The sequence below is a fragment of the Athalia rosae genome, chromosome 2 (genome assembly GCF_917208135.1).
Source record: "Athalia rosae chromosome 2, iyAthRosa1.1, whole genome shotgun sequence".
NCBI classification, from domain to species: domain Eukaryota; kingdom Metazoa; phylum Arthropoda; class Insecta; order Hymenoptera; family Athaliidae; genus Athalia; species Athalia rosae.
In genome coordinates, this window is record NC_064027.1 from 17,069,687 (window position 1) to 17,094,389 (window position 24,703).

Consider the following 24,703-nt stretch of genomic DNA (forward strand, 5'->3'; position numbering starts at 1 on the left):
CCCTGTAATATGATACGTAGCGAGCGAACGTTATCATTCTTATTATGCGCTCGCTTCGGATTCATCCCGTCCCATCGCAAATCATTTTTTTGAACGATGATGGCGAGCCACTTCGTCGCTAACGCGTGAGTTTTTCGATACGAAAGATGGATTACTGATTCGCGTAACATTTCAGTTTTCGTCGTCGTTGTTTTTTTCTTCTTCTTCTTCTTGTTTCCTCCGTTACTCTTTTTTACCAACACCGTGCGTTATTTCGTCATCGATTTCCACACCAGTATAAAAAATCTAATTTCCATTCGATCCGCAATCGTGCGATTTGGATCACTGCAGGTTTCGCCGTACGGTACGACCTTTTCCACCCTAAAATCGAAGGGATTCCAGCGCCATAGCCTCCGAAAAATCTCAAAGTCAGGGCGCGACGCGCTCGGAATGCGTGCAGTTTTTGTTGTAAATTGACGAGCGAAGCTGACAAAATTCAAAAGCGATATACCGGTGCGTGATATCAAGTGCATCGGGGGGTTAGGAGGTTGCGCGTATATCCGCTGCCCATAGCAAACCCAGACTCCGTGTAGTTTTATCCCGATAATTATGTGGCAATTAAATTTAACGACTGTCCATTATTCGAGTTTGCGAACGGGCGGTGTGCGGTACATCGCATCGACAACAACGAGATCGAAATCCAATTACTTTTTAATATTGTTTCGAGCTAAAATTGAGTAGCTATACACGTATATACCTATAGCGGTACGTTAAAGAGTTGTGTTTACGAAGGGTCGCTAGAGGGGGAGAGTGGCGTCACTCCGGGGGCGGGGGAGAGAGGAAGCTAAAAGGAGGAAAAGGGAAACATGAACAAATAAACCGATAAAGTCGCAGTTGTAACTTCTACGACTGTAAGTCGACGCGTCGAAAAACCACCACCGCTGAAAACAGCGAAAAATTTTCGAAAACGAAATTTTTGAAAACTAGAAAAAAACGGTTGAAACGATCCAATCGCGGACTTTGATTGCACTCTCGATGGATGGTTCGAAATTTCTACGTTCTAAGCGCACGTTCAGATATTCGCTGCGTGGTTATACGACGTATGTATACGTCGATTGTAGCGTCGTCCCACGTGGGTATCGTTACCCACCAGCGCGTGGATGGGAAAGTACTATCGATTCGCGTTGCAATTAACATTACTATGCTAATCGAACGAATAATGCAGCTCACCTAAACTGTAGGAGCGTTCCCAATCCATGGCTTAGGTTACACTTATCATCTCAAATGAGCTACGAATACGAATTCTAATAGGATCACCAACACTCCTGTAGTCTGAGCTCAATTTATCTCTCGCATCAATTCATCTCGTCTTACGACTTTGGGGTGTACGTATATTGTATAAGTATACACGCGAGAGGAACTTGGGATGCAGAAATGCCGCAGTACTTCGCTCTTACGGAAATCATACTTATCTGTTAGGTACTTTCTGTGGCATACTTCGCGAGATAGACGGAAAGTACCCCGAACGCGAGACAAAGACGGAGTTTAACGAAGTTGGCAACCGGATGATTCGCCGCGCGACCGTCTAATCAAATAGGCGGTAGTCCAAATTTCCATGATTCCGGAGGAGCTTTTGTTCCACCGAAGAAGAAATTTGTCAACGTATTACACCCGTAAACCGAGGGACGGATCTCAAAGCCTCGGAAATAATAACTCTGAAAATCCATCGTGAAAAAAAAAAAACAAAGGTCAATATTATAGTAGGTGATATCGTCGCTGACATTTCCGCATTTACTTTTGTGCTACGTAGCTCCGACATCGAGAACGGAACGCCAAGTTGCGCAGGTTTCTGCGGATGCTGATAATACCGGGGAATTCCGGGGCTTCGATAGAGAATGACAGACGGTTCGCGTACGGCGACGGGGGGGGCAGAAACACCGCCAACACAGTCTGACCACTAAAACAGCCAACAACCAACAACCAACACCAGCAGCCAACATCGAACACCGATAAACCAACGTACCAAACCAACGACGAGTCACATCGTCCCATCGTATACAGATGTACGTACATATGATATAGTCGACAATCATATCAAATTGTTACACATAACACCATAATTGTGTACAACATTGAAATATATGTATGTCGGTGTACGAGTAGATCAAATCCTCACGCTGACGCAGCGCACGCGGATTTTTTTTGAAGAATTTCACAATCTTTTCAAACAGATCAAGTGCAAACCCCATTGTTGATACATCAGAGAATAATTTGCCAATATGAGTCTTCGAATTATACAAAAACATACAAGTCTCTACTACGACTACGAACGAGTAACAGTTTTCTCTTCTATTTGTCGTCTACAACGAATATGACTTTGTTTAATTGATCTTTCATTTTCGTATCCTACTTGTCAATGGTTCCGTGTGCTAGGTGGGTGCATCGATCCGTTTGACCGTAGAGTCTGACGGTGAGGTGACAAAAAGGTTGGCGGTTGTAACGGTGAGTAAACGGTGTGTAGGTACAACATCGAACAACGACGAGTATGACAAAGAGCATGACAATAACGAAAAGGAACGAAATAGAACAAGGAACATAGGCAGATAGATACTCCGATTAGGAAGAGTAGAGTATAGTGACGTACCACATTGAGTGGTAGCAGTAGTTAGAAGTAGGTGGTATTCGGTGGTAGTAGAGTGGTAGATAGTTTGTAGTTGGCGGTCGTTACATTTCGCGTTGCGGACACGGCAAGAAGAAGAACAGACCGAGGAGCTGTGCGGCGCCCCCGGCTAGCCGGTCGCTCGTCACACTCTGAAACAGAACAACATCGTCACACCACTCCCGTCCAGAGTGCTCCTCAGCTGCCCTCCAATATCTATACGGTCGACGATATAACCTGAGAGGGAAAGTTAACCCCGAGTCGCATTGGGAACGGAGGAGATGCGGGAGAGCGTGACAGCGGCAAAGGAAACGCGCGGGGATGAAATGGACGGAGTAAATTCGGTCGATGGGTCGCCGGGTCGAGGGGCACGCAGCCCTTCCGTCCCCCCGTGTAATTAGCGAATTAGTGTCTCCCGCTATCCCGCCTCCCCGATCGACCCCCTTCATCCCGCCCCGATCCATTCCTTTCTCCCCCCCCCCCCCCGGCCCCCGCCTTCGCGGCCAACTTCACTTTCGACTTCTCGACGTCGGCTGGATTTATTCTCGAGAAATCCGATCGAAGTAAGAGCCGGGCGCGTGGGAAAGGCAACACGTGCTACGGAGCCGGCGAAAGATGAAGTAACGTTTGTTTAACCTGAAAGCCTTTTTCAGCTCGCTAATGTAAACAGCTGTTTTTATCGCGAGTTCATAGCTTTGACCCGGCGTCTCGTATGACTCGAGTTAATTGGCCCTGGGGTGACGGTGAATCTGAGTAACGTCGAATACGTGACCAACGCAATGACTTATGGCGATTATTTTATTTATTTATTTTTTTTATTTTGTATCCGTCAGAATTTTCTTTCGCGCGATTCACCACCCCGAAGACCAACGTGAGACGGACCGAACCTGTCGAACGTTGGAACAAAATTGTAGAGGAAAGTCGATGAGGCGCGTGGCGGTTTCCAATGTAGCGAACAATCTCGATAGAAACACATTGAGCCGGGCTAGGTGACTGCGGCAGCGAAAGGATTGTTGGATTTGGGGAAGAGAGGGGCGGGGTGTAATCAGCGTGATGATAACCAGTATTACCGTGTCTGCCCGGTCCCCCGGCTTTGTGTCCAAACACACGTACCGAGTATAATCCAGAGCGATTCGATTCCAGAGGGCTCGCAACAACGCCTAACGCGTACCGGGTGATGTAATATTTATCAGTCGTTACTTGGATCGTGTAGGTAAACACCGCGAGGTGAACGAATTTTGTTTTTTTTTCGTTTTTTTTTTTTTTCTCCTTTCATATCCCTCAATCGCGTTCGTCGGAACCGACGAGTATAAATCCACCGACTGCCGGCGAAAATAACCGAGAGGAGAGCGGAGTTAAGGTCAAATATAGGTACATTTAGAAAAGCTGAGTAGTTTAGGTTCGAGTAGCGTTTCGAGGGAAAAAGCGTAGAGCCATTATTTAAAAAGCGCTTGGGAATTGGAATTTGAGTCGAATTTTCGTTAGCATAACGCGGGGGTTGTACGTATACATATACGTGTATATACCCGCTACGGTTGGGGAAGAAAAGTAAAGTGGATGTAAGTAAGAGGTGGGTACGTAGCGGACCCAGGAGTTGGCAGGGAGAAAAGGCGGGAAGGCTGGCAGAACTTTCCCGCTCGGTCGACGGGACCTGCATACAAAGTGAACTTCATAATACCGGGCATAGCGGGACCTACACGTAATATTTCCGCCTATTCGTTTTCATGCATTCGCTGGCTACTGCTTTCCGCCTTTAACATTATTTTCCCACCCTAGGCTCTTTCAAAAGTAATACAACTCGACGTCATTTGTTTCGCTGCGGAATTTATCGGGTAAAAAGAAATAACAATTTCAATATCGCCAAGGTGAGGCCAGGGCCGACCCTTGCGTTTAATTAACCTGACTTCGGGAGTCACCGCCCGTTGGAAAATGGCGGATAATCTCATCGTTCGTTGACAGCGACTGTTCATCGCGTTGACGATATTTGCGAATCTTCGCAGTTTTCGTCGCCCCGATTCAAACGTCGGTAGCTCCACCCCGGGTACTCGGGAAATATCGAGGTCAATGAATCAATTAAACCTTGGTATCCGTGAATACCGAGCATACAGTTTTCGTTGCTATCGATATAGAGATAGACTTTCAGAGTTTTATAAGTTTCAGTTTGCTTTAAGAGAGCTCATATACGAGAAAACTTTAGTACGTTCGATATTACCAGTCGTTAATACTTTACGGAGGTAGCAGGGAATTCTTCGATATCTTTCGAAATCCTCACGAAAAGCAACCAAAAAGTCAGACTTATCGCGATCTATATTTATCCATCCGGCTAGCCGCTCGTATACGTTTTTCCCCGATAAACAAAAATCTAGATTCGAGTAACGATTATCGTCAAAAACACTAACTGAGAATCTTTCCATCGTCAGATTTTTCCGATTGCTTGGTATATATAAAAAAAAAAAAAAAATAGAAAAAATAAATAACTATATACAAAACAGAAAGCAATGCGAAGTACCGGCCTTTTGCGGCCGCATTCCAATTTCTGAAGCGTGATTAAAAGTTCGAATCGGCACGCGATTTAACGTGTAGCCGACGATGATTCGGAGGAAGGTACAACGAAAATTAATTCCGACCCCTGCAACTAGCGCAGGAAAGCGATCGTATGACGTCGCCAGGCCCCTGTGCGCACTGCAGTTGTCACATCGAATCAATTAGTAATCTACCTAGTTTAACCAACTGACTGTTTCGCTAGCTGTGCGTAGTGGCGGTCGTGGAGGAATTGTTGGAAAGCGAAGCTGGCTGTGGTAGTGGTGATGGGGGTGGTGGTGGTGCTACCAGTGCTGTACAGGCTGGACGACGGTCGTACTACACCTTTGCGGGTGTGGGTGGTACTCGAGCCAGCGGAGATCAACCGGCCCATGGGACAAGCCTTGCGGGAGCCAAGAAAATCCCATCTGAAACTCGATCGGGGGATCCGTTTGACCGGATGACACTCGACGAGGTATCGGTGAAATTCCAACGACCAGCGCGTCCACCGAACGAAGATGGTTACCGAGAACTTTCGAGCGGGCGATGGTTAAGAGCGGTCGAGAGCGGTTAGTGGTCACGGTTGTCGAGGGTGGGCTTCGACCTCGGTAACGGAATATCTACTTCCGAGCATTGTGTCGGATTAGCGACACGCTTTTCTCGCTCGGCCGAGCGGCTGCTGTACACCTCGCTCTACTCGATCGTCCCTCTCCAAGTTTTGCGTCCGATGTAAAGCGGATCGTTGGAAGAAATAATTATTCAACGGCGGCGGTAACCGGGAGTACGGAATCAACGACGGATGAAACTGGATACCTAGCCAAAATATAATAGCCAGATACGTCAGGGAAAATATGAAACTTGGAAATTGTAGAGCCAAGTAGGTTATACGCTGTTGTATGAAGTACTACATACTTCTTTTACTTGGATGTACTTAATTCCATGTACTTCTCTAAGTATCCAGTGCTCGTCCGAGACAGGCCACTCGCTCAGGAATCGTTTCTCCCCCGCGACGGTTCCAACTGCGGCATTTTCCACGAGTAGCCGAGAGCTAAGAAAAATGGCCAAGAGTTTCGTTCTGCTTTATTTTCTTACTCGCAACGTCAGCTCCCATTGTACGAGTTCAGAGATGCAGCAGGTTAAACTCGCGAAGACCGTACACGAGTGGGAACGAACGTAGGAGGAAAGTGATAATTTTTATCAATCGGACGTCTTACCCGTTCGTGGTTTTTGTGCTCATCCTGACTCCGGGGTATTGTGATTTCGCTTGGCTCGTTCCATCGCTATACGGCGCAGTCTGAAGACGAAATGAGATTATGCAATTTAAGTATCGTCCTGCGTTTCCCCGTGAAAAGATTTCAAATCGTTTTACGAGGGTAGTTTTAAAACAACTTTACGAGAACCGCGTGGAATTTTGAAATAAATTTGCATCAGTTTTACTGCCCCTAATATACATAACTACCAGTGTTTGGCACTGATACCCAGCCGGTAGTGAAGTCACTACTGCGGTCTAGCCGTAGAGAGGGATTTTGTAATACACTGCTGCTTTCCGGAAGAAAAGATATACGAACTCTTCTTTATGGTCACTGATATAAAGAATATGTACGCTACTTCGGCGAACTCGAAGGCAACAATTTCCAAAGAACAATATTACCCTTCGCTCTGTCTCCCCCGTAGCTGAAAGAAAATACATCCCTCCAAATGTATTTCTAGTTTCTAATACCAGGTTTCGGTATTTCACCGTAATTATTCAGCTCGAATGCTCCGATAACGTGGACAAATCATCTCATCAGACTACGTATCGACTCACCGTGTATACCCTAGCATCGATGCTATCGTTCAAGTAACATGCGTCGTATAATTAACCAGACAAAAAAAAAAAAAGAGAGAAACGGGTAACAGATATTATCTGGTGAATAAATATCGAACCAAGTAGACGACACGTGTCTACAAAGTACGAGTTATATCGGTGAAATGTGGAAACGCAGTGAATGTGAAAATGTACCGAATCACCGAAGAATAAGTAACGATGGCCCCCCTCGATCAATTTTTGTATTTTGTACGAAGTCCACGTACATTAAAGTCGAGGGAGAGGCGTTCAGCCCACGAAATATAAAATCTGAATTCTAGACGACCGGTGCCCTTTAGCCTTTACGATTCCGTCAGCCCCCGCACGGTCCTCGGCAGCTCATAAAGCACACCCGTGCCGGTCGGCGGAATACCTTCTATTAACTTGGATTAAAAACAATGGGTGTAATAATAACATACGGCCTTAACCAGGCCGAAGGGTTCGAAGGATTGTATAGAAGGGAAGCGAAAGCAAAGGGAACGAACGGGGCGATAGGAAGACAAAGAAGGCTCGGAATCGGTGTAAGCTTTTGACCCGTTCATCCGCCCCGATGTAATTAACATACTTTCGGGGTAATACTCGAGTACAAGTCCGGTGAATAGACGGATTCTAATTCCGCGAAACGCAACGAAAATCGAGGAAATCGACAAAGTTGGCTGATATCGAACCTGTGCGAAGATCGGTGAAACGTCTCGTGACCCGCCGCGCCGGTCTACGTCGACGTTCCGCCACATTTTGAACAGTATTTCCGTCAGAGCTGAGCGCAGAGCTGGCGATATTACTTACAATTAGTGGATGGGCGTACGTTATGCGTAGAGTTACTTTAACGACAATCCTCGGATATTACACGGGGGACGAAATTTAAGGTGGGCTGTATTTTACGACAAAACGCCACAGGGATGGCTGAGGTTAACTGCCAGATTTGGGAGGGTCTGTTATGAATATGCCGCCGTTACGAACACGCGAAATTGTGGGAAAATAAGAATCGGCGGTGGCAATTTTTTATGTAGAAATAAACGTTCGAGATTATAGTAGGTAAGGCCTTCGCGCCCGTACAACTGGTTTTCCAGTCGTTGCACCGGCTTCCGTTACTCGGCATCGAGGTGGTTGGTAAAAGTTTCAAATTGTACCCGATTCAAAGTTTCCCAGCAGAGGAGTCGAAACATTCCGGCTCGACATCATACGCCTGTCAACACCAGACTCCATCGTTACGTTTCGAAAGGCTGCAATGAAACGGTTAACTAAACTGCGAGCTATATGTTACCTGTCATCGCCAGGGCCACCCCTTGGAACATAACAAAAATATGATCGTCTCTGATCACTGCTGAAAAATAAGTGGTGCGACTCCGACAACGATGAGTGGCAAGCATTTTTTCGTTTTACCCATTTCCACGGTACCCGAGCAGTTTCACCTTCGCGAACGGCCTTTTTTTTTCACACCACTTTGTCGCAATGATTACAACCTGAGAACGTTCTCATTTCGTTAAGTGCGTTTATCAAAATCGAATACTGTTGAAAGATTTCACAAATTAAAGATGACGTAACAATTTTTATCTTAATCGGGATGTGTTTGAATGCAGGCACAATGAAACTAATCTACAATTTGCTTGAGTGTGCGTGTGAAATGGTTTGAATTTACGTAAAAGATGAGGGAACGATCGCGATGATTCTCGATCGAAATAGATTCAGCCGGATCTTTCTAATCGTTAATTATTTTGGCACAAGTCCGAAACGCGAGTTATAGAATATTCTTGCACACATGTGCATATGAATTACAAAACGTGAATATATTTATCTAACCCCCTCGGCAAGGAATAGTTCGAACTAATTGTCAGATTCCTTTCTTTCTGTAATAGAAATTCCTGATGAGAAATTTCATCGTTGAAGGAATTCAAAGCTGAGGTATGTTCGATTAAATTTGAATCCACGATCCGGAGGGTGACGTGTCCGGCGCGGACTGCTGGTGATAATGGTGATGGTCAGGGCCGTGGTGATGATCGAAGTAGGGGTGATGTTCGGTATGGTGGGAATAGTGGCCCCTGTCAGATTCGCATCTGGTACCCCTGACGAGGTCGTCGACTTTTCCTTTTATAATCCTGTAATTCTTTTCCGCGGGGTTACGGGTATTGTTGATCGTCCTTTGGAGTCGGTTCGTGTTGAACCAAACCTCTTCTTCACCGAAATCGTTCACAAGAACTTTGATGCCACTGATATACTGAAGAGTTTCTTCGTCCTGGGCTAAAGTGATTATGTTTTCTGGCGTGAACGGTCGGTCCATATTCCAGCAGGCGAGAGCCGTGTATTGTACAAGTTGGAAGAATAAAATTCCTCTCCTTGACGTGGCCTGAGGACCGGCTTGGCTTTGGCGCCGCTGCTTGGATCGAAAAACGATGGGTCCTTTGTACTGAGCTTGCTTCAGTGATGACGTATCCGAAAACTTCTGATAGTAGCTTGCCAGCGAGTTGAAGTAAAGGTACCTATAAATTTAAAATCGATTTCCGATTGTTTCCCGTCTCGTGGAATATCAACCTACCACTCTACGCAGTATTCTATATATTTTCAAGCTTGCAATAAAAGTAACAACTTCTTCATAGAGCGAAATTGGGAAACGATTACGAACCCGAGTGGCTTCCGATCGATAAAACAATTCTATCCAGATTTTCTCACGTACACCGGTGACGAAATTGATTAGCAATATAATTCAGAAAGCAAAAAGATAATCGTCAATTTACGCGAACAACTCGAAGGCATTCGTTCGATTTTGCCACATTCATTCCACCGTACCTGCTGTCGAAGTATCCCTTGGGCGAGAGCGACATACCCAGCGTACCATCGGTCAAATCGAAACTCTCACCGGCGATAGTTATTTCCATAGCCTCTTCGTCGGGGCCGAAAGCGTTGCCCCTTGTATTATTTATTCTCCATGAAAAATCACGTTTGTAGTCGTAAACCACGATTCCATTCATATCGACGTCGGCCATGTATAAAATTGTATCCTCGGGACTCTCGCCGACCTCAACAATGGGCGTCACGAGGGCCGCGCCACCATTGAACGTTTGATCCTCTGGGATTACGTACTTGTGTATCAGTTGATCGGTGCATAGATCAAACACGAGAATCTTCGTTGGGCACAGAGATTGCGTACCGATTCTGCCGATGTCTACCACCCACAGCCGATTGAATTCATCGATCTGGATTGGGCATATCACGACAAGGAGAATTTATCAAAACTCCCCGAATGGCGCAACACACGCTAACGAATGGGAAGACTAATTTTTTGTCTCTCGTTGGAAATATAGCTGATATTTTTCCTTGAAATTATTCATCACGTTTCATAACTGTTAAGGAGCAAGAACAAAAAACTTGATCTTTGTAACGCACGCGTGAAAAAGTTGCTTCATTTTGCGCTCGTACCGAAATGTACTCATTCCAATTTAAATAAGACCGAAGTCCGTTTGTAGATTTTTTGTAAGGATTACGTTCTGTTACGTACTTAAATAGTCGGTTAGTGGTATCGTCTAATTGGAATAAAACTCTACGAAAAAAAGCTTAAGGATAAGGCTACGACAGTGAGTGAGCCTTGAGTTTCAATATTGATTATGTTCCATATAATAAAATGTGTAAACAACTGCAAGGTCAACCGATACGTCAAGGTGATGTTTCGAACGTTCCAGGAAAGTAAATCAAGTGTGTAGATTAACTTTGACATCACAATTTTGTGATGAGAGGCGAAATAATTGTCTTAATGTCCATTCGTTAACGAGGAAAAATAGACACATCGATATGACTTGTGACTAACTTTCGAATTTCATCCGTTTGCTTCGGTCACAATGTCGATTATTCAACATAAACTAATCGGCTAGAGTAACAATTAATCGACCTTCGGCGATACTGATTGTGATATTTACCGCTATTCTGTAAGCCGTGATGAGACCGTTACACCCATCTGACTTATGCCACGTCCAATCGGGGTAAGGTGTTAGCAAAGGACCTCCTGGTCCCGCCACGTTGGTCACAACTGACAATACGATCGGCACACCCTCCGGCCACTTCGGACTCGTTACAAAGACGCGACCCTTTTTGTCGACGTCCACGTCTTGGGTAAACGCGTTTCCGAGGGTGAAATTATTCCCGACCAATTGAACACTCGGAGGAACCCAATCTAGGTACTTCCATTCGTAAACGATTTCCAACCCCTTCGCGTCAGCATTCCAAGCAAGTGGTGTTAAAATTAAAACTACCGAAGTCAGCCAGATTTTCATTTCCATCGTGCGCGTTATCCCCTACTCATTCGACACTCGGGAATTTTTTATTTAAATCGTTTTCCGATGTAGAAAAAATAGGGATTCCCACGTGGGATGGGAGAAGTGGACGAGTCAGCCGGATAAGTAACCGGTAATTAAAGAGCTGTAATCGAGGACTGTAACGAGTTGTGCGAAAGACTAGACTGGAACTGAACACACAGTCCACCTCTGCGAACCTCGGGGCGATCGGTGAGAGGTAATCACGAGTCGGTGTGGATGGTGGGGAATCGACACGGTGGTATTCGTATGATAGATACGCCAGTCCCCGGTGCTAACAGCGTTCGGTGTAGTATTCGGTTGCCTCCCAGCCGTTCGACCCCACCTCGACCCCTCGATGACCTCGTGGAATCCTTTTCAGCCGATCATATACCATTTTTAGTAATAATTAGCCGAACGTGTCCGTGACATCACAAAGAATTTTCAACAATGATACGCGACCTATACAGGTGGCTCAACTTCTCACCGAATATATTAAGATGAAGCTGGCCATGAGCTAGTTGTTTATACTGAATTCTGGGGGACTACGGTTTACAAAACCCGTCCAAACCAGTCTTCGATAATTTATTATTAAATTTCATCCAACCGTTGATTATGTAACCTGTACAGAAAGCAGGACCATAGTTGTATAAGTAAGATGGGATGAAACGTGTTTATTATATTTTCATACAAAGCGTTCCTGAATGAAAGCATGAAAAATAAATTCTTTCTCTTTTTGCAACATTTTTGCGATCGAATCATGAGCGGACAAGTGGTTCGAGTCACAATTGTGCAGAGATTCGAAAAATGATCTGCGAGGGTAAAAAAGTCCACCGGTTTTTGGCCATTTGGTAGAATTTCTTTCCAAAATCGTAGTGTGACGTAAGAGGCACGCACCGGGTTCTAACAAAATGTCGGTTTGCCGGAATACCAGAGTCATCGTCTTTAGGAGTTACTTCGAAAAGCTTTTCCTCCGAGAAATGTAAACAGCACCGAGCGAACAAATGTAGACTGTGAGAGCCTCGCGTTCGCAGGATTTTAAGAATGATAATATCCACTGCAGAGACATCGCACGGCTTATTTCGAAGAATAGCACCCATCCAACGTCAATTTTTGCCCATTTTCGATTCCAATGATTTTCTCGAACCAAATTCGAATCGACATTTGCCCTCAGCGTCGGAATCAGACCGGACGCGACGAAATGACGGTAGATGGTAGAATTATACGGATCCATTGATTATGCAGGTGGGTGTGAAAAATAAATATTTTAGGGTATCCGCAGGGGAATGGTGACCTCGATAGTTATCTATATTTGATCAGCAATTCAAAAGACAACGGTCGTCATCAAAATTTCAAACATCTACCTCGAGCTAATTGGGCGCTTGTCTTCTGTAAAAGCGAGCTCATTAATGAATTCGTCTTGAAATAACGTATTCACATCAATTCCACTCGAGACACGTTAGCCGGCGGACCTTATTGTCAGTTGACCGAGCACCGTCGAGATCCCGATCCAACCGACGCGTATTCGCAAGTTTGATTTCAAAGAGACAACGTCACCCGCGAGAAATCGGATCAACGTCAAGAAAAATCATTCTCATGTAATAGAGATCGAGTCCAAAGCACCGCGAAATGTCTCGGGCACACCTACGTCAATTTAGTTTCGTCAGTGAGCCAAAACCAGTCGTACGAATGTGCTGCAGACACCTGCTCGACTGCTTTCCGGTCGAGTAGGTCGATTTATCGAATGCACTTCGGTAGATACCAGGATGTGGGTCGGTGCGACGTCGAAAAATAAAATATCAAGGATACCCCCGGAGATAGCGAACGCTCTTCGTACGCCTCTGAAAACGCCGAGATGATACCGATTACCCCGAATCCGATTTGCCAAGACGAATTGACATCGGTATCGAATTAAGAAAAAAAAATAATAATCACACTCATTACCGTGTATCACGTGTCCGTTACGAAACGCACCTTTGTCAGTTGAAAGTGAATTAGGTCAATCGGGTTAGCGCTAATAATAGACGTAATATCAATGTCCCACTCGTATCAGATATCGATTCGGGGGCGAGTCCGTTCCCAAGCACAATCGGCTGATTCTTCGCAGAGATTTTTCGGCTAATTTATGCGACGGAATAATTTAACCGAGGATAATTCAGCTTGCTTATCGAATACGCTCCAACCGATCGGTGTTCCTGCGTAACGCTAACTTTTTTTCTTTTTTTTTTTTTTTTTTTTTTCATTCTATATTACCCCGAGCCATGTAACGATTTTCAATACGGCAAGCGAGCGGTCATTAAACATTTCATATACCCCGGCATCCGTAGGTATAAAAAAAAACAGAAAAGAAATCGTGTCCAGCTGCGTAAGTATTGGTGCGGTTCACGTTACGGAATATCTCTGTGGTCAAGGTGTGCGAGTGTCGGCGAAAAACTCGGTGACTGGACAACGCGGTTTCGTCGGGTCACGTTTCTACTTTTGGCAAATGAGAGAAGGACAGGGGGTTAGGATTTTCTATGGAAACTATAGAGGCGGAGGTTGTTATTTGACGGAGCGACCGTCTCGTTTCCTTAGCCCCTACCACCCTCGACTCGGTGGCCCCTGTGGCTGTCACCGCGTCGACTGTTTCATTCTTTCGTTCGCACCCGGCTGCCGTATTTTAATGCACTTTCCAAACTTATTCAATTGCATTATTCAAATTTGTTTCGCGCCGCACGAAATTCCGAAGTATCCGTAAAACTTGTACGAGTTTTACGGAGGAGTCGGGTGACATTTTGAAAAATGTATTTCGGAGCAGTTCCCAGCTCTTTGTATCGTATATGTCCGTAGAAACCGCTGCCATGCCTGGAAACCTGCACCTCCGCTCATTCATCCTCGCCCTACACAAAACTAACTCTTATCAACCAAAGGAGGACCTTATCGCCGAGTTATTCCCACATCCGACACCTTTCTTGTGTTATATCGATTCCCTCTGGTATTCATGTATTCATTTATTTATGAATTTATATATGAATTTCCGAATTTATTTATTCATTTATTTATATATATTTCTATGGAAGTTTTACCGTCGTCGTATCACGGATGGCGGCGACGCGCGACGAAATGAGGAGGAAACCGGGAACCGGGTCCGTGTGCCCTATATCCCGTATGTTCAACTCGTCACCTGCACCTATATGAATTATAGAGCTCGCGCTTCTCGAGGTGAAATTGGCTAACGTGTTGAGTGATCCTATCGCCGGTGCAATGTAAGCACGTGTGACCAAGTTGACCGTAATCTCCTCCACTTTTTCTTTTTCAGCGTTCCTCTCCCTACATCTTTCCGCCTCGTCTACCTCGGTAACTCGGGTTCGGGGGTCTCTCCTTGCTTCCAGGTGCAGCGGTCACGCTCTACGGCAAACTGTCTTTCTTTCTTCCCGAGATGTAAGAATAGAGGTATTTCACATCCCTTATTTATAGCGAAACAGCTTATACCGCTATATCACCGCTGTTACGCCAAGTCACCGGCCATTTGACGGATATATACGAGACGGTCAATAACACTAACGCGACAAGGACCCCGCGCGCTCTCTCACTATTGTTGAACCGAGGTCGCCACAGTCAAGGTCAGATAAATGCTCATCGCTCCGTTTTTCCTCGGTCTTTTACTTTCACTTTATTTTTTTGCTACTATACCCCACCGCTGTCATTGGTTCAAATTGTTGACCATATCGCGTCCGGGGTATGGTGGGCAGCAATAATTAAAGTTTCTTCGTCATTTGGCCGCAGTGGTAACGAAGTTGGGCGGGGTTATAGAGCTTTAATAGTAACGGGGTGGCGATCATTCTTCAAATGACCCGTGTTTAATGTTGGCGAAAGAGCTGATGTTTTTTATGCGCTGCACATGTGGTGTGTTACGGTATGCGAATGTTGTGTGAAATAAATGCCCCGGCGTTAAATAGCGAGTAAAATAAGAAAGTCGTTAGCGGAAGCGAGTGTGTGTGTGTGGGTAACGTTTTCCGCGGATTAGGCAACCATTATAATAATTAAGGATATACACGCCGTTGCCATTAGCGGTTTAAATAACGTAACTTTTCATTTGGAGGATTATTCTTGTTATTTCCATAAACGCGCTCCTTATTGCGGACTCGCGGTGCCCGTAATCGAGCTCGTCACGATTAGCGGTGGTGGTCGAGTGGCGCGTAATTCTTTCAATGGAACGCTGACGAGAACCGGCGATCCCGGCGACGGACGCGATCGTCCGCGTTCGCCTATTATTCCAAGACAATCGCCGGGGCTCTGCTTTTTTCACGCTCAAGTTTTGAATTTGAATTCGTGTCATCGTTTCCCTCGCCTCGATACTCCCCCGGTATACCCTCCGTTCCTCCGCCTTCTCCGTTTCGCTTTCATCGTGATTCGCCCCTTGTCGCGTAGACATTTTCAATTTCCGTGGCTCTACGGGCGCGTTTACCGTTCCGCCTTTAACGCGGAATCGTCGGCAAATTCAACAACGGCTAGGCGATCCGCCGCGGAATTCCATTTTATATTCCAGTTGACACGTGAGTTAAGTCGCCTAAAACATCTTACGGAAACGACATCACGTCCGGTACGTCTGACAGTAGACGTGCCCGCGACACTTTTGCCAGAGTCATGGCCCGGGAGGTGGTCCCGAGCCATCGTGGCAACGAAGAAGGTGAACGGGGAGGGGGGGGGGGGGGAGTGAGGGTGGAAAAGGGTGGAAAAGGGTGGAAAAGGGTGACGCCGTAGGGAGGAGGACGGAGACGAGGGCGGGAGCGAGGACCAACGCCGGAGGTCGGGATAGGCAGTCTCTCTCAAACTATTTATTCCCGCACAAATCGCATTACCAACTCGAACTACAAAATTGACTTCTCCAACTTTTACGGCGCCTCGCTCCGCAGCGCCACCCGTTTCCCCTGCAACTTTGACTTGTACGAGGGTTTACCAAACTCACTTTAAGAACTCCCGCGCTATCAGAGTCACATCTCGCTGAGTTTTGTCGCGAGATCCGTCGGGCTTGACGTAGACGGTCGACGTACGCGCGCCACCGCTTTCGAACAATTAGCGAAAATATATTTTAAGAAAACCGCGAACTGTTCGCGCTAGAAAAACGAAACGCCGTTCCAATGAATCGCTTCGAAACCCCTGTCGATTATCCTCAGTTCGATGATTCACGGGAACGCGTTATTCAGAGGCCAACGGAAGTCATCTCTGGCAATGATTAAAGCGCGTCTGGAATCGCGTATATTTATCTCATCGCTCGCGCGTTCGAGGCGGTGAGAAATCTATAGTCTGCCGCGACCGGCTTCGTGGAAAATAGATCGGTAGCGTTCAATCACCGGGCTGGCAATTGAGCCTGTGGTTTTCTCGAATTGTCCACTTTATAGCTGTAGACGTAGGTAAGACGCGCAGTCTTACGGTATAGCCGGGTGTGGGTCGCTGTACCCAAGGAAGAGACGCTAATGGTAAGACGTCTAGTTCTAGGTGGTTACTTTTACCTCATCCCCACCCGATCATCAATTTTAAGTTTGTTATATAGACAGCGATCAATAGCGTCTTTTTCTTCGTCGGCTCCTCCGGCGAATATATGCAACGGGTGAGAGTATATATACAGCTATACGGATTGGGAATCGGTAGGAACGATGGAAAAAAAGTTTTTCTTGATTGCCAAGCGGATCACCGCGGTGATTCGGCCTAATCTATACCGGTTCTCGTTACTCCAGACGCCGCGCGATAAACTAAATGGGATCAAGCTTGCGGAGGGGTTCTCGCGGATCCTTCGTGCATCATTTTCCGAAGGAGAGTGCTCCATTTTTTACCTAAACATTTTCTGAGCCTGCTTAGGCCTTTATTATCGCCCTCGTTATACGCGTTAACCGAGGAGAACGACCAACCAACGTACCTTATCGATTTTCAACTTACACGCTACCCGTTTCAAAAAATTACCCCCCTCCCGTAATCTATGCGAGCTTTCCAATCTAATAGGTCGTTTGATTACGAGTCATCGATAACGGCGGCTAATTAATCCCGAGTAAAATGCCAGTACCATTGAAATACCTTCGGTCGACAAAGCTACATCCACGTCATATTCGCGCTCACACGAAGTATATTTTATTCGTGGGAATGCTTCTCCGCGTTATTCAATTGCGTAGAATTTGATAGGCCTCGGTTACCAACTCTCTTCGCAATATAGAGCTGAAACTTACTCTCGACGGAACAACCTATTCTATCGAGGGATGTCAAGATACACCTAAACTCTTATTTGTGCATGTCGCGTGTATAAGGAGTGCGGATGTGGAGCGCGGCGGGTATATTTCACAGAGGATATCGTGGGAGTTTGAGGTATCAGCTAATTGGTAGCGCGCGGAAGAAACTTCGCTACGTGGATACGAAAACGTCTGAAATGCGCGCAATGCGGTAACCGTACCGCACAATAACCGGCTGCAACCAAGAATGATCCGATATAATGTAGATTTTTTTTCTCGACGCTGTTCGTATCCCTGTTCCCAGTCTACCAATTTTTTCTCGTTTCGCGGGTAATGTTGGTGGTAAAAAAAAAAAGTAGGAGCGTGCGCCTGCGGTGAAAATGAGACAACTTTTCTTTTTTTTTTTTTTCCAGAGTACACTAAAGAGGGATAAAAGTTTTACCTTGAGGGGATCGGTCTAATTAACTCGCACCTTTAACAGCCTCTTCTTCGAAATGAACCGGGCGAAATTCCACTTCAAAGAGAATCTCCGAAAGTTAAGCCCCCTCGCCGTTCTTATCTGACTCTATTTAAATATCACGGAAAATCGATCGTCCGCGAGACTATGGAAGAAAATAATGGACGGGCTACGCGTTACGTTGTTTTTATCCAAATGTTTTTTCGTTTTTTTTTTTTCTTCTCGGTCTCGAGTCTCGAAACTCCCGTCGATTGAAAAGCCACCTCGGAGAACGAGAAGGAAAACGTACGCGATGCCGTACACGTGCATCTTAAACAAGAATTGCAAAATTTGCACGTACGCGTACGAGGTAGGTAGGTAAGATAAAACCTCATTATTCAAATACGCGCCCTCTCGAACTTACGGAGCTTTTGGAATATCCGTTGCGCATACGTCTTCTCCTATTTACCTTAGAGATCTAGGCACGCGAATAATGTCCCATTATTATACGCGAGTTCATGGAACGAAGTTTCGCGTGGCTGTACAAAGTTTTGCTTACTACCGGGTAGCCATTTCTCCGTATACCGGGGGTGCTCGATATCGTGATATATATATACTATTCCTGTGTTGTGCCGTATATATACTTACCTTAAACGACGAAACTCAATATCTATACAATGCAATTACCTTCGGTGAAATGCTAGGAATGTTTCAGGCCCTATCCCGCTAATTTATCTCAAGACCCAGTTCAATGGTCGGACAGGTGCGACCTTACGCGTATGTGTGTCGTAATTATCTCACGCACACGCTCGATCGCTCCATGTATGTACACATGCAATGTACATATATCCTGTGCGTACACCCCATACATCACGTGCCTATATGTACAAGGATGTGTTTCATCGAGATTGTCAGCTCTTTGCATCACTGAGCGGTCGTTTTATTCATTCCACACCTCAGTCAGCATCGCAACGATCGCGCGCAGTGCCTTCGAAGATGTGCAATTTTACGAATGAGGAAAACGCTAATTTCTACTTTCGGATAAACTGTACTCGACGAGCCGCCGTTCTTGAATACGAGGTCGTCAAGTCTCCACGAACATAACACATTTCTCCGATATTTTATTTCAGGTATCGCAAAGTATGTGTACCAATGTGCGCGTGTATTCCTGAACCTTGATTATGCAGCTGTCATCCCTTAATCATCTTTTTTGGATCTTTTTTGGAGATTCGGTAGCAGATAAAATACGCTATAAAAATTATTCGACTCGATTCTGATTCGAAAGTGTTTGAATTTAGAGAAAACATCGAGGAGAACGTATTCGCGGTGCTTGAATTTCTTGTCCTGCCTTATCATTCGGAAATCATCTAATTGAGCGAGAACGACATGAGCGTGGATATAGCGCAGGTGGTAAATTCAAATGCGATGATATCTGCTCGAAGTTACGAAAATTCATCAGTTAATCATCGCGAACGAAGATCAGCGAATGTAGATAAGGTTAACATATTCGCGAAATGTGTGAAATATCTCGTAGAGATGTTTTTTTTTTGTTTCTCCTGTTCCGCTGCAGCAGACGGGGAGATTGTTCGGTTGAAGGCCAAAGCGTACGGTACGTGTTTATACGACGTACGCGGGTGGGAGCGTTATCGTTATTACGACGGGTTTTCGGCCGTCGGGAGAGGAAGGAGACCCGAGGAAAGGAGGCGCTATCTTTTAAAGCATAAATCGCCAACTATTGTCTCAGAACCATTACCCGCTCTCGTACGTCTTACGCCTAAAAATACGCAGGCAACGATAAACAACGGCCTCTATTCATGGGTTCTCGTTGTGCGGTTGTAGCGTTGGCTGAATGCAGCGGTGGCTGCCTCTAAACACAGCGATCAATCTTGTCTTAATGAACTCTTAATTATTTCGAGGACATGCTAGGTCGGGGAGGAAACTGCCCGTATAATGGTCGCGCAAAGTGCGCGCAACGGGCTTGGGCGGCGGAGGGAGTGAAAGGGAGGAATAAGGACGCGGTAGTCTGCCGGGAGAACCGGGTGTGCTATTAGATAAATACAGTGAAAAGGAAAACACCAAGGCGCACTGAAACAACGGAGTTTTTTTTTTTGCCCATCCTCGCGACTCGCACCGGTGAGAGAAAAGTTAGTCATTTCTATGTACGTACATCCGTTGGAGCGGCGACAACGTTTTTTTTGACAATCGGTTTTTCGTGTAATCGAAAATGGCGATCGTGTGATCAACGAAATCAGAATTATTTAATATCTTCGGTCGTCCCGATCCGCGCGCCTGTCCGAATATCGCGTCGAATATGAGTATACGGATTCTAAAACCGATTCGAAGCTTTCAAAAGCTCGAACGCTTGAAAGCGCCGGAAAAAAGGTCAAGCTATTCAAAAAAGAGATGGATATTTGGAACGGGTGGAAGAAAAGCTTATTTGACTCGCATGAAATCCAGACGTTGGAGCTCCTTGCAAGACTCTCCGAGGTTCCGTGGCCGTCATTGAATCTCACCGGACACTTTCCAAAAGTTTACCTTTTCGCATCAATTGTCATTAAACAAAATTTTTTTAGATTACGTTCTTGATAATCGAATAACGAATGTGAATATCGGTTGACTATTTCATGTTTTTTCTCTTCCGTAATAATATATACGATTCTTTCGAGAGTAATAAAATAGATACATACATATACACGCGGGATTTAATTATATTCACTTTCTCCGATCTCGGATTATTTTTCATCGATTGCCGACTGGCATCCGGTGTATTTTTCGCTGTCGTAAGAGACTGGATTTCAAATGTATTATCTTGATTGACGCCTGACTGAGTGACACGTAGAAATACAGCTATTGGACTACAGTTATACACTCGCGATGTAAGGATTGAAAAAGAACGCTGAATTATCCGTGGCGTAGCTACGATTCGTGATTTGACAAGCGCTATATTTACACACGAACGGTGCTTATTAACTTTTAATATTGAAATAAGACCGTAATCCTTATTAGATCACGTCGCCCGGCCTTATTGCGTTTCCATGGAGATTTTTTCAACTTGTTAAGGCGATGTTTCGAACATGCGAACGAAAATTTTTAATATCATGGAATATATTTCTATGGGAGGTAGAGTCCGATGTGGTTACCATATTTTGTTCTTTATTAAAAGCGACCGTATGCAATTGACCGTTTTACTCCACCGGGCGCTAAGTCGAGCTCTCCCTTCAACGCACATGTACTTTCTCTCTACGAGCGAATATATAATATGTGCTTTCTGCGAATATTTCTATTTCGAGGCAACTCCCGGAGTTTTCTTTCGGATCAGATTACGCATATGACCCGTGAAGAAGAAACAAAAGTATGAAAGCGATTCCAGAATACACGAGATACGACAAATCCTCGACGGTATCAATACGCATGGACAAAGACAGCCGAGTACGGGCTGTCGGGGGTTAATATTATCGGCCGCATAAAATGTCAGAATGGGTTGTACACGAACGTGAATAATTACGTCTTGCAAAAGATAAGAAAATTGCATACTAACGTGGCCATAAACCAACACGTAATCCAGTTTCATAACTCACATGGACAAATATCTCCTAATCTATGCAGACGTGATGTACGTTATACCGTGCGTCTAATGCGTGTAGAGCGTATGGAGAAAAAAAAATGTATTCCGAACGAGAGCTATAAATTTGCGACAGTTGAATTATAAATATCGGAAAGATTTCGCAACGTCACCGAGTCAAAGAAACAAGTGATTCCGATTCAACCGCGATGCCTTTGTTATTTCGAGAACGCGCTTCTTCTTAGCGGTATGGAGAGAACGTCACTCGTTTGTTCGACGTCTCTAATCCCGAAGCCTACTTTTCCAAGGTCGAAGGTAGCCCTAAGAATACCGAAGTCGGGCGGTGGTGATGTTGGCGCCCGCCACTTCAAATATTACTAACTCACGCAGCTGGATATTAAACTCGTAAAAAACACTAACCCAAAGAACGGGATGGGGGGGGGGGGGGAGGGGGGAAAGGCGAAACTTTAATTGAAGAGAGCGAGAGAAAACGAAGGAAAGAGAGGAAGGTGGGTATCGCGTTTCCGCGAAGAGTGGTCGGCTAATTATGTTAGGCGAGTCTCAAGTACTTCGCGAAAACCTTCGACAGGGAACTAGAGTTTTCCCATTCAGGCAGCCGCAACTTCGGAGTTTCGTACTCTTAGAGCTTAGAAAGTCATTCTATATAGTCTTGAAAACAAACACGCTCGACTTGCACGGGTGTAACCGTAGTCTCCCATCATCCGAAACACGTGTACGTACATTCGTAGACGTTATTTATCAGAGACATGACGAATATGGGTGCGTATTTCCAGTTGCTATAGTACCTGACGAAATTAATCGATTTCAAGATACATTTAGATATGACGTGAAATTTTTTTAGATAATTGCGGAGTTACGGAAATCGTAAGATTTTTCGAAGCTGGTTGAAAATTATATCACATCGCCGCGAGTTGTGCGCGGCAACCACTTTATTCGGTGAAATCAGTTTCGCGATTATTCTGCAGATTCACCTCGCGCTCGTCGAACGCCACGCCATTGGCGAGCTGTCAATCGGACTGCCAGATTAAGATATTTTTGTTATCGGTCGACTAGTCGGATCAACAGTGGCCAAAGTAGGTGGTCCGCCCGTCCGATCGTCCATCTATTTCTTCCGCCCTCACATTCCCATCGGTATACCGCGGGGTATATACATATAGGGCGGGTTTCCGATAGATGATACGGTTCGTCGTTACGTTTTATTCCAGCGGTAAAAGGCTTCTAGCAAATAGTAGCTTCGGTAACCGATAAATTTAAGAAAATAACTCGCGAGCAAATTATCGATCATATCCATACCTGTAGGTATACACAATGGGAACGAGGACGTACGCTGGGATGGATATAATGCACGGGCGTCGAGTAGTATAGTTGACGGAACCTTCGAACCTGATTGCCCCTTCGGGATAACTTGTAATGAGAAATTGCGACCCCCGCACCAGAGGAAATTAGCTATCGATCCTTCCAAAAGTGGCCCTTTCGCGACCGAAGGGTCAATCTTACCTCCGTATATGTACATGGATTGTTTTTCAGTAAACTTTGTGTTTCACAACGATATACGTCAAAATCGACAGCGAAGGTAGCGAATCGCTTTGGTAGCGAAGGAACCACGCAGAAATTTACATCCGGCGTAGCATCGCGACGGTAGTCCTCGGGGAGCAATAAGTCTAATCTGGTTAACCTTGCTAGCACCTGTATACCGTACTGACCTGGTATGTAGGTGTAATTGTAACACGTCGCGTTACAGATAGAATTAGCGAGTAGGTAAGCGATCTCCTGTCCGTATTCCGTGATCGCATTATCGCGGTACTCGGATCTCGAATTCAGTGGGTAAAACTCGGGCTGCCGTTCGGTTAACCCATCACCGTTTGAATAACAAAATTTTCAATTCATTCTCTGTGTTTTAGCACCTGTAGTTACACAACGTCCGCTCGCAAATGACCCCCTTTCAACGGTTGGCACGTGCTCCAACTGCGGAGATGATTAGGTACCTGTTCGCGAAATGAAGACATTAGGACGCGATTATGACGTACAAACAATACCGACCCGCTCACCATTACTACCGCTTTTTCCCCCACGCTTAAGCGAGACCCCCGGGACGCTTAAACTGGATTCCGTGAGGCAATTCACATTTTCGGATGAAAGATACTATGAATAATAAGTATCGCACCCCACGGACACACGATTACAAGGGCGGGGGTCTCGAACGCAATAAGCGAGATTTCGAGACTGGCGATAGATTCGCCTCTGTAGGAGCATAGTTTATATTAGGGTGGTAAACGTGTTCGACAAAATCGTCGGGGACTCCCGGAATCGACCCCTCGAGAGTGATTTTTGATTCTCTCGAACGGCGTAAATTCGATTCGCTCGATTCTCCGATGTGAAAACTCATGCATGAATACAGCGGACGTATCGGTAGCGGTCTACCGATCGCGGAACGGTGGAAACGGTCGGGAAAAAAATCGAGTAAAATCGATGCCGATGATGGCCGAGTTGGAAAGTAACACATTTCTTTTATCGCCCGAAGCCCTTCGGTGATGCAATAATCCCTTGAGCCATGGCGCCGACAAGGCAGAACTGAAACATTGAAACACTCGAAGGCTCAAATGCTCGTTCATTCGTTGACACAGTTTGCAAAGTTCGCGCTATATCTACCGAAGGGATTAAGCTCGGGCGGCATTGTCGGCGGAACGCCCTGCGGACAAAAGAAATTCGCGTCCGCCCCACTCTGCAGCCTGTAGGGAATCGTGGGGCGTCTAAAATCCATTCTGTGCAATTAAGTCAAGAGTTGGGATATTAATATTCGCGGATGTACCTACAAAGCGGAATAATAATTCAACGCCTGCGAAGGCGCCGGGCGAGTTTCGGTAGGCAAACGCGAATTCAATTAGTTCGTATTTATTGCCGTTTCTGACACAATGATTTATACCGACCGGCTCTCTCCTCTTTGATAATCTTCTCGCTCACTTTAATTTCAACTTTCGTCATTGTTTTTCGACCGTCTAGGAAAACTCTCAACTTTTCATTCCGTACACTATTCTCAGGTAAAATTTCATTTTCTCATATCGCGTATCGCCGTCCTCTATACCTTGACCTCGTCGACTCCGAGTCGATTCGACTCGATTGGAAATCACCCCTTTACAAACGCGCGACCCATTTTATAATTTCCACTAGATTTAATACGATCTCACGGAGGATACTGCGAT

At 45.5% G+C, this 24,703-nt stretch overlaps 2 protein-coding genes across 6 annotated transcripts in view; both read right to left on the reverse strand.

Annotated features, from left to right (window-relative positions):
• LOC105692090 (CUGBP Elav-like family member 4) overlaps positions 1–24,703 on the reverse strand; it is a 531,822-nt gene that overhangs the window by 385,157 nt on the left and 121,962 nt on the right. The gene's annotated exons all lie outside the window — the stretch shown is intronic.
• LOC105692089 (major royal jelly protein 1-like) lies at positions 8,699–11,566 on the reverse strand. The gene is made up of 3 exons (XM_012411072.3): positions 10,913–11,566; positions 9,789–10,195; positions 8,699–9,481 (listed from the first exon to the last, which is right to left on the reverse strand). Exons 1-3 carry the CDS (start codon positions 11,270–11,272, stop codon positions 8,917–8,919), a joined length of 1,332 nt encoding a protein of 443 aa, XP_012266495.2. The 5' UTR covers positions 11,273–11,566; the 3' UTR covers positions 8,699–8,916.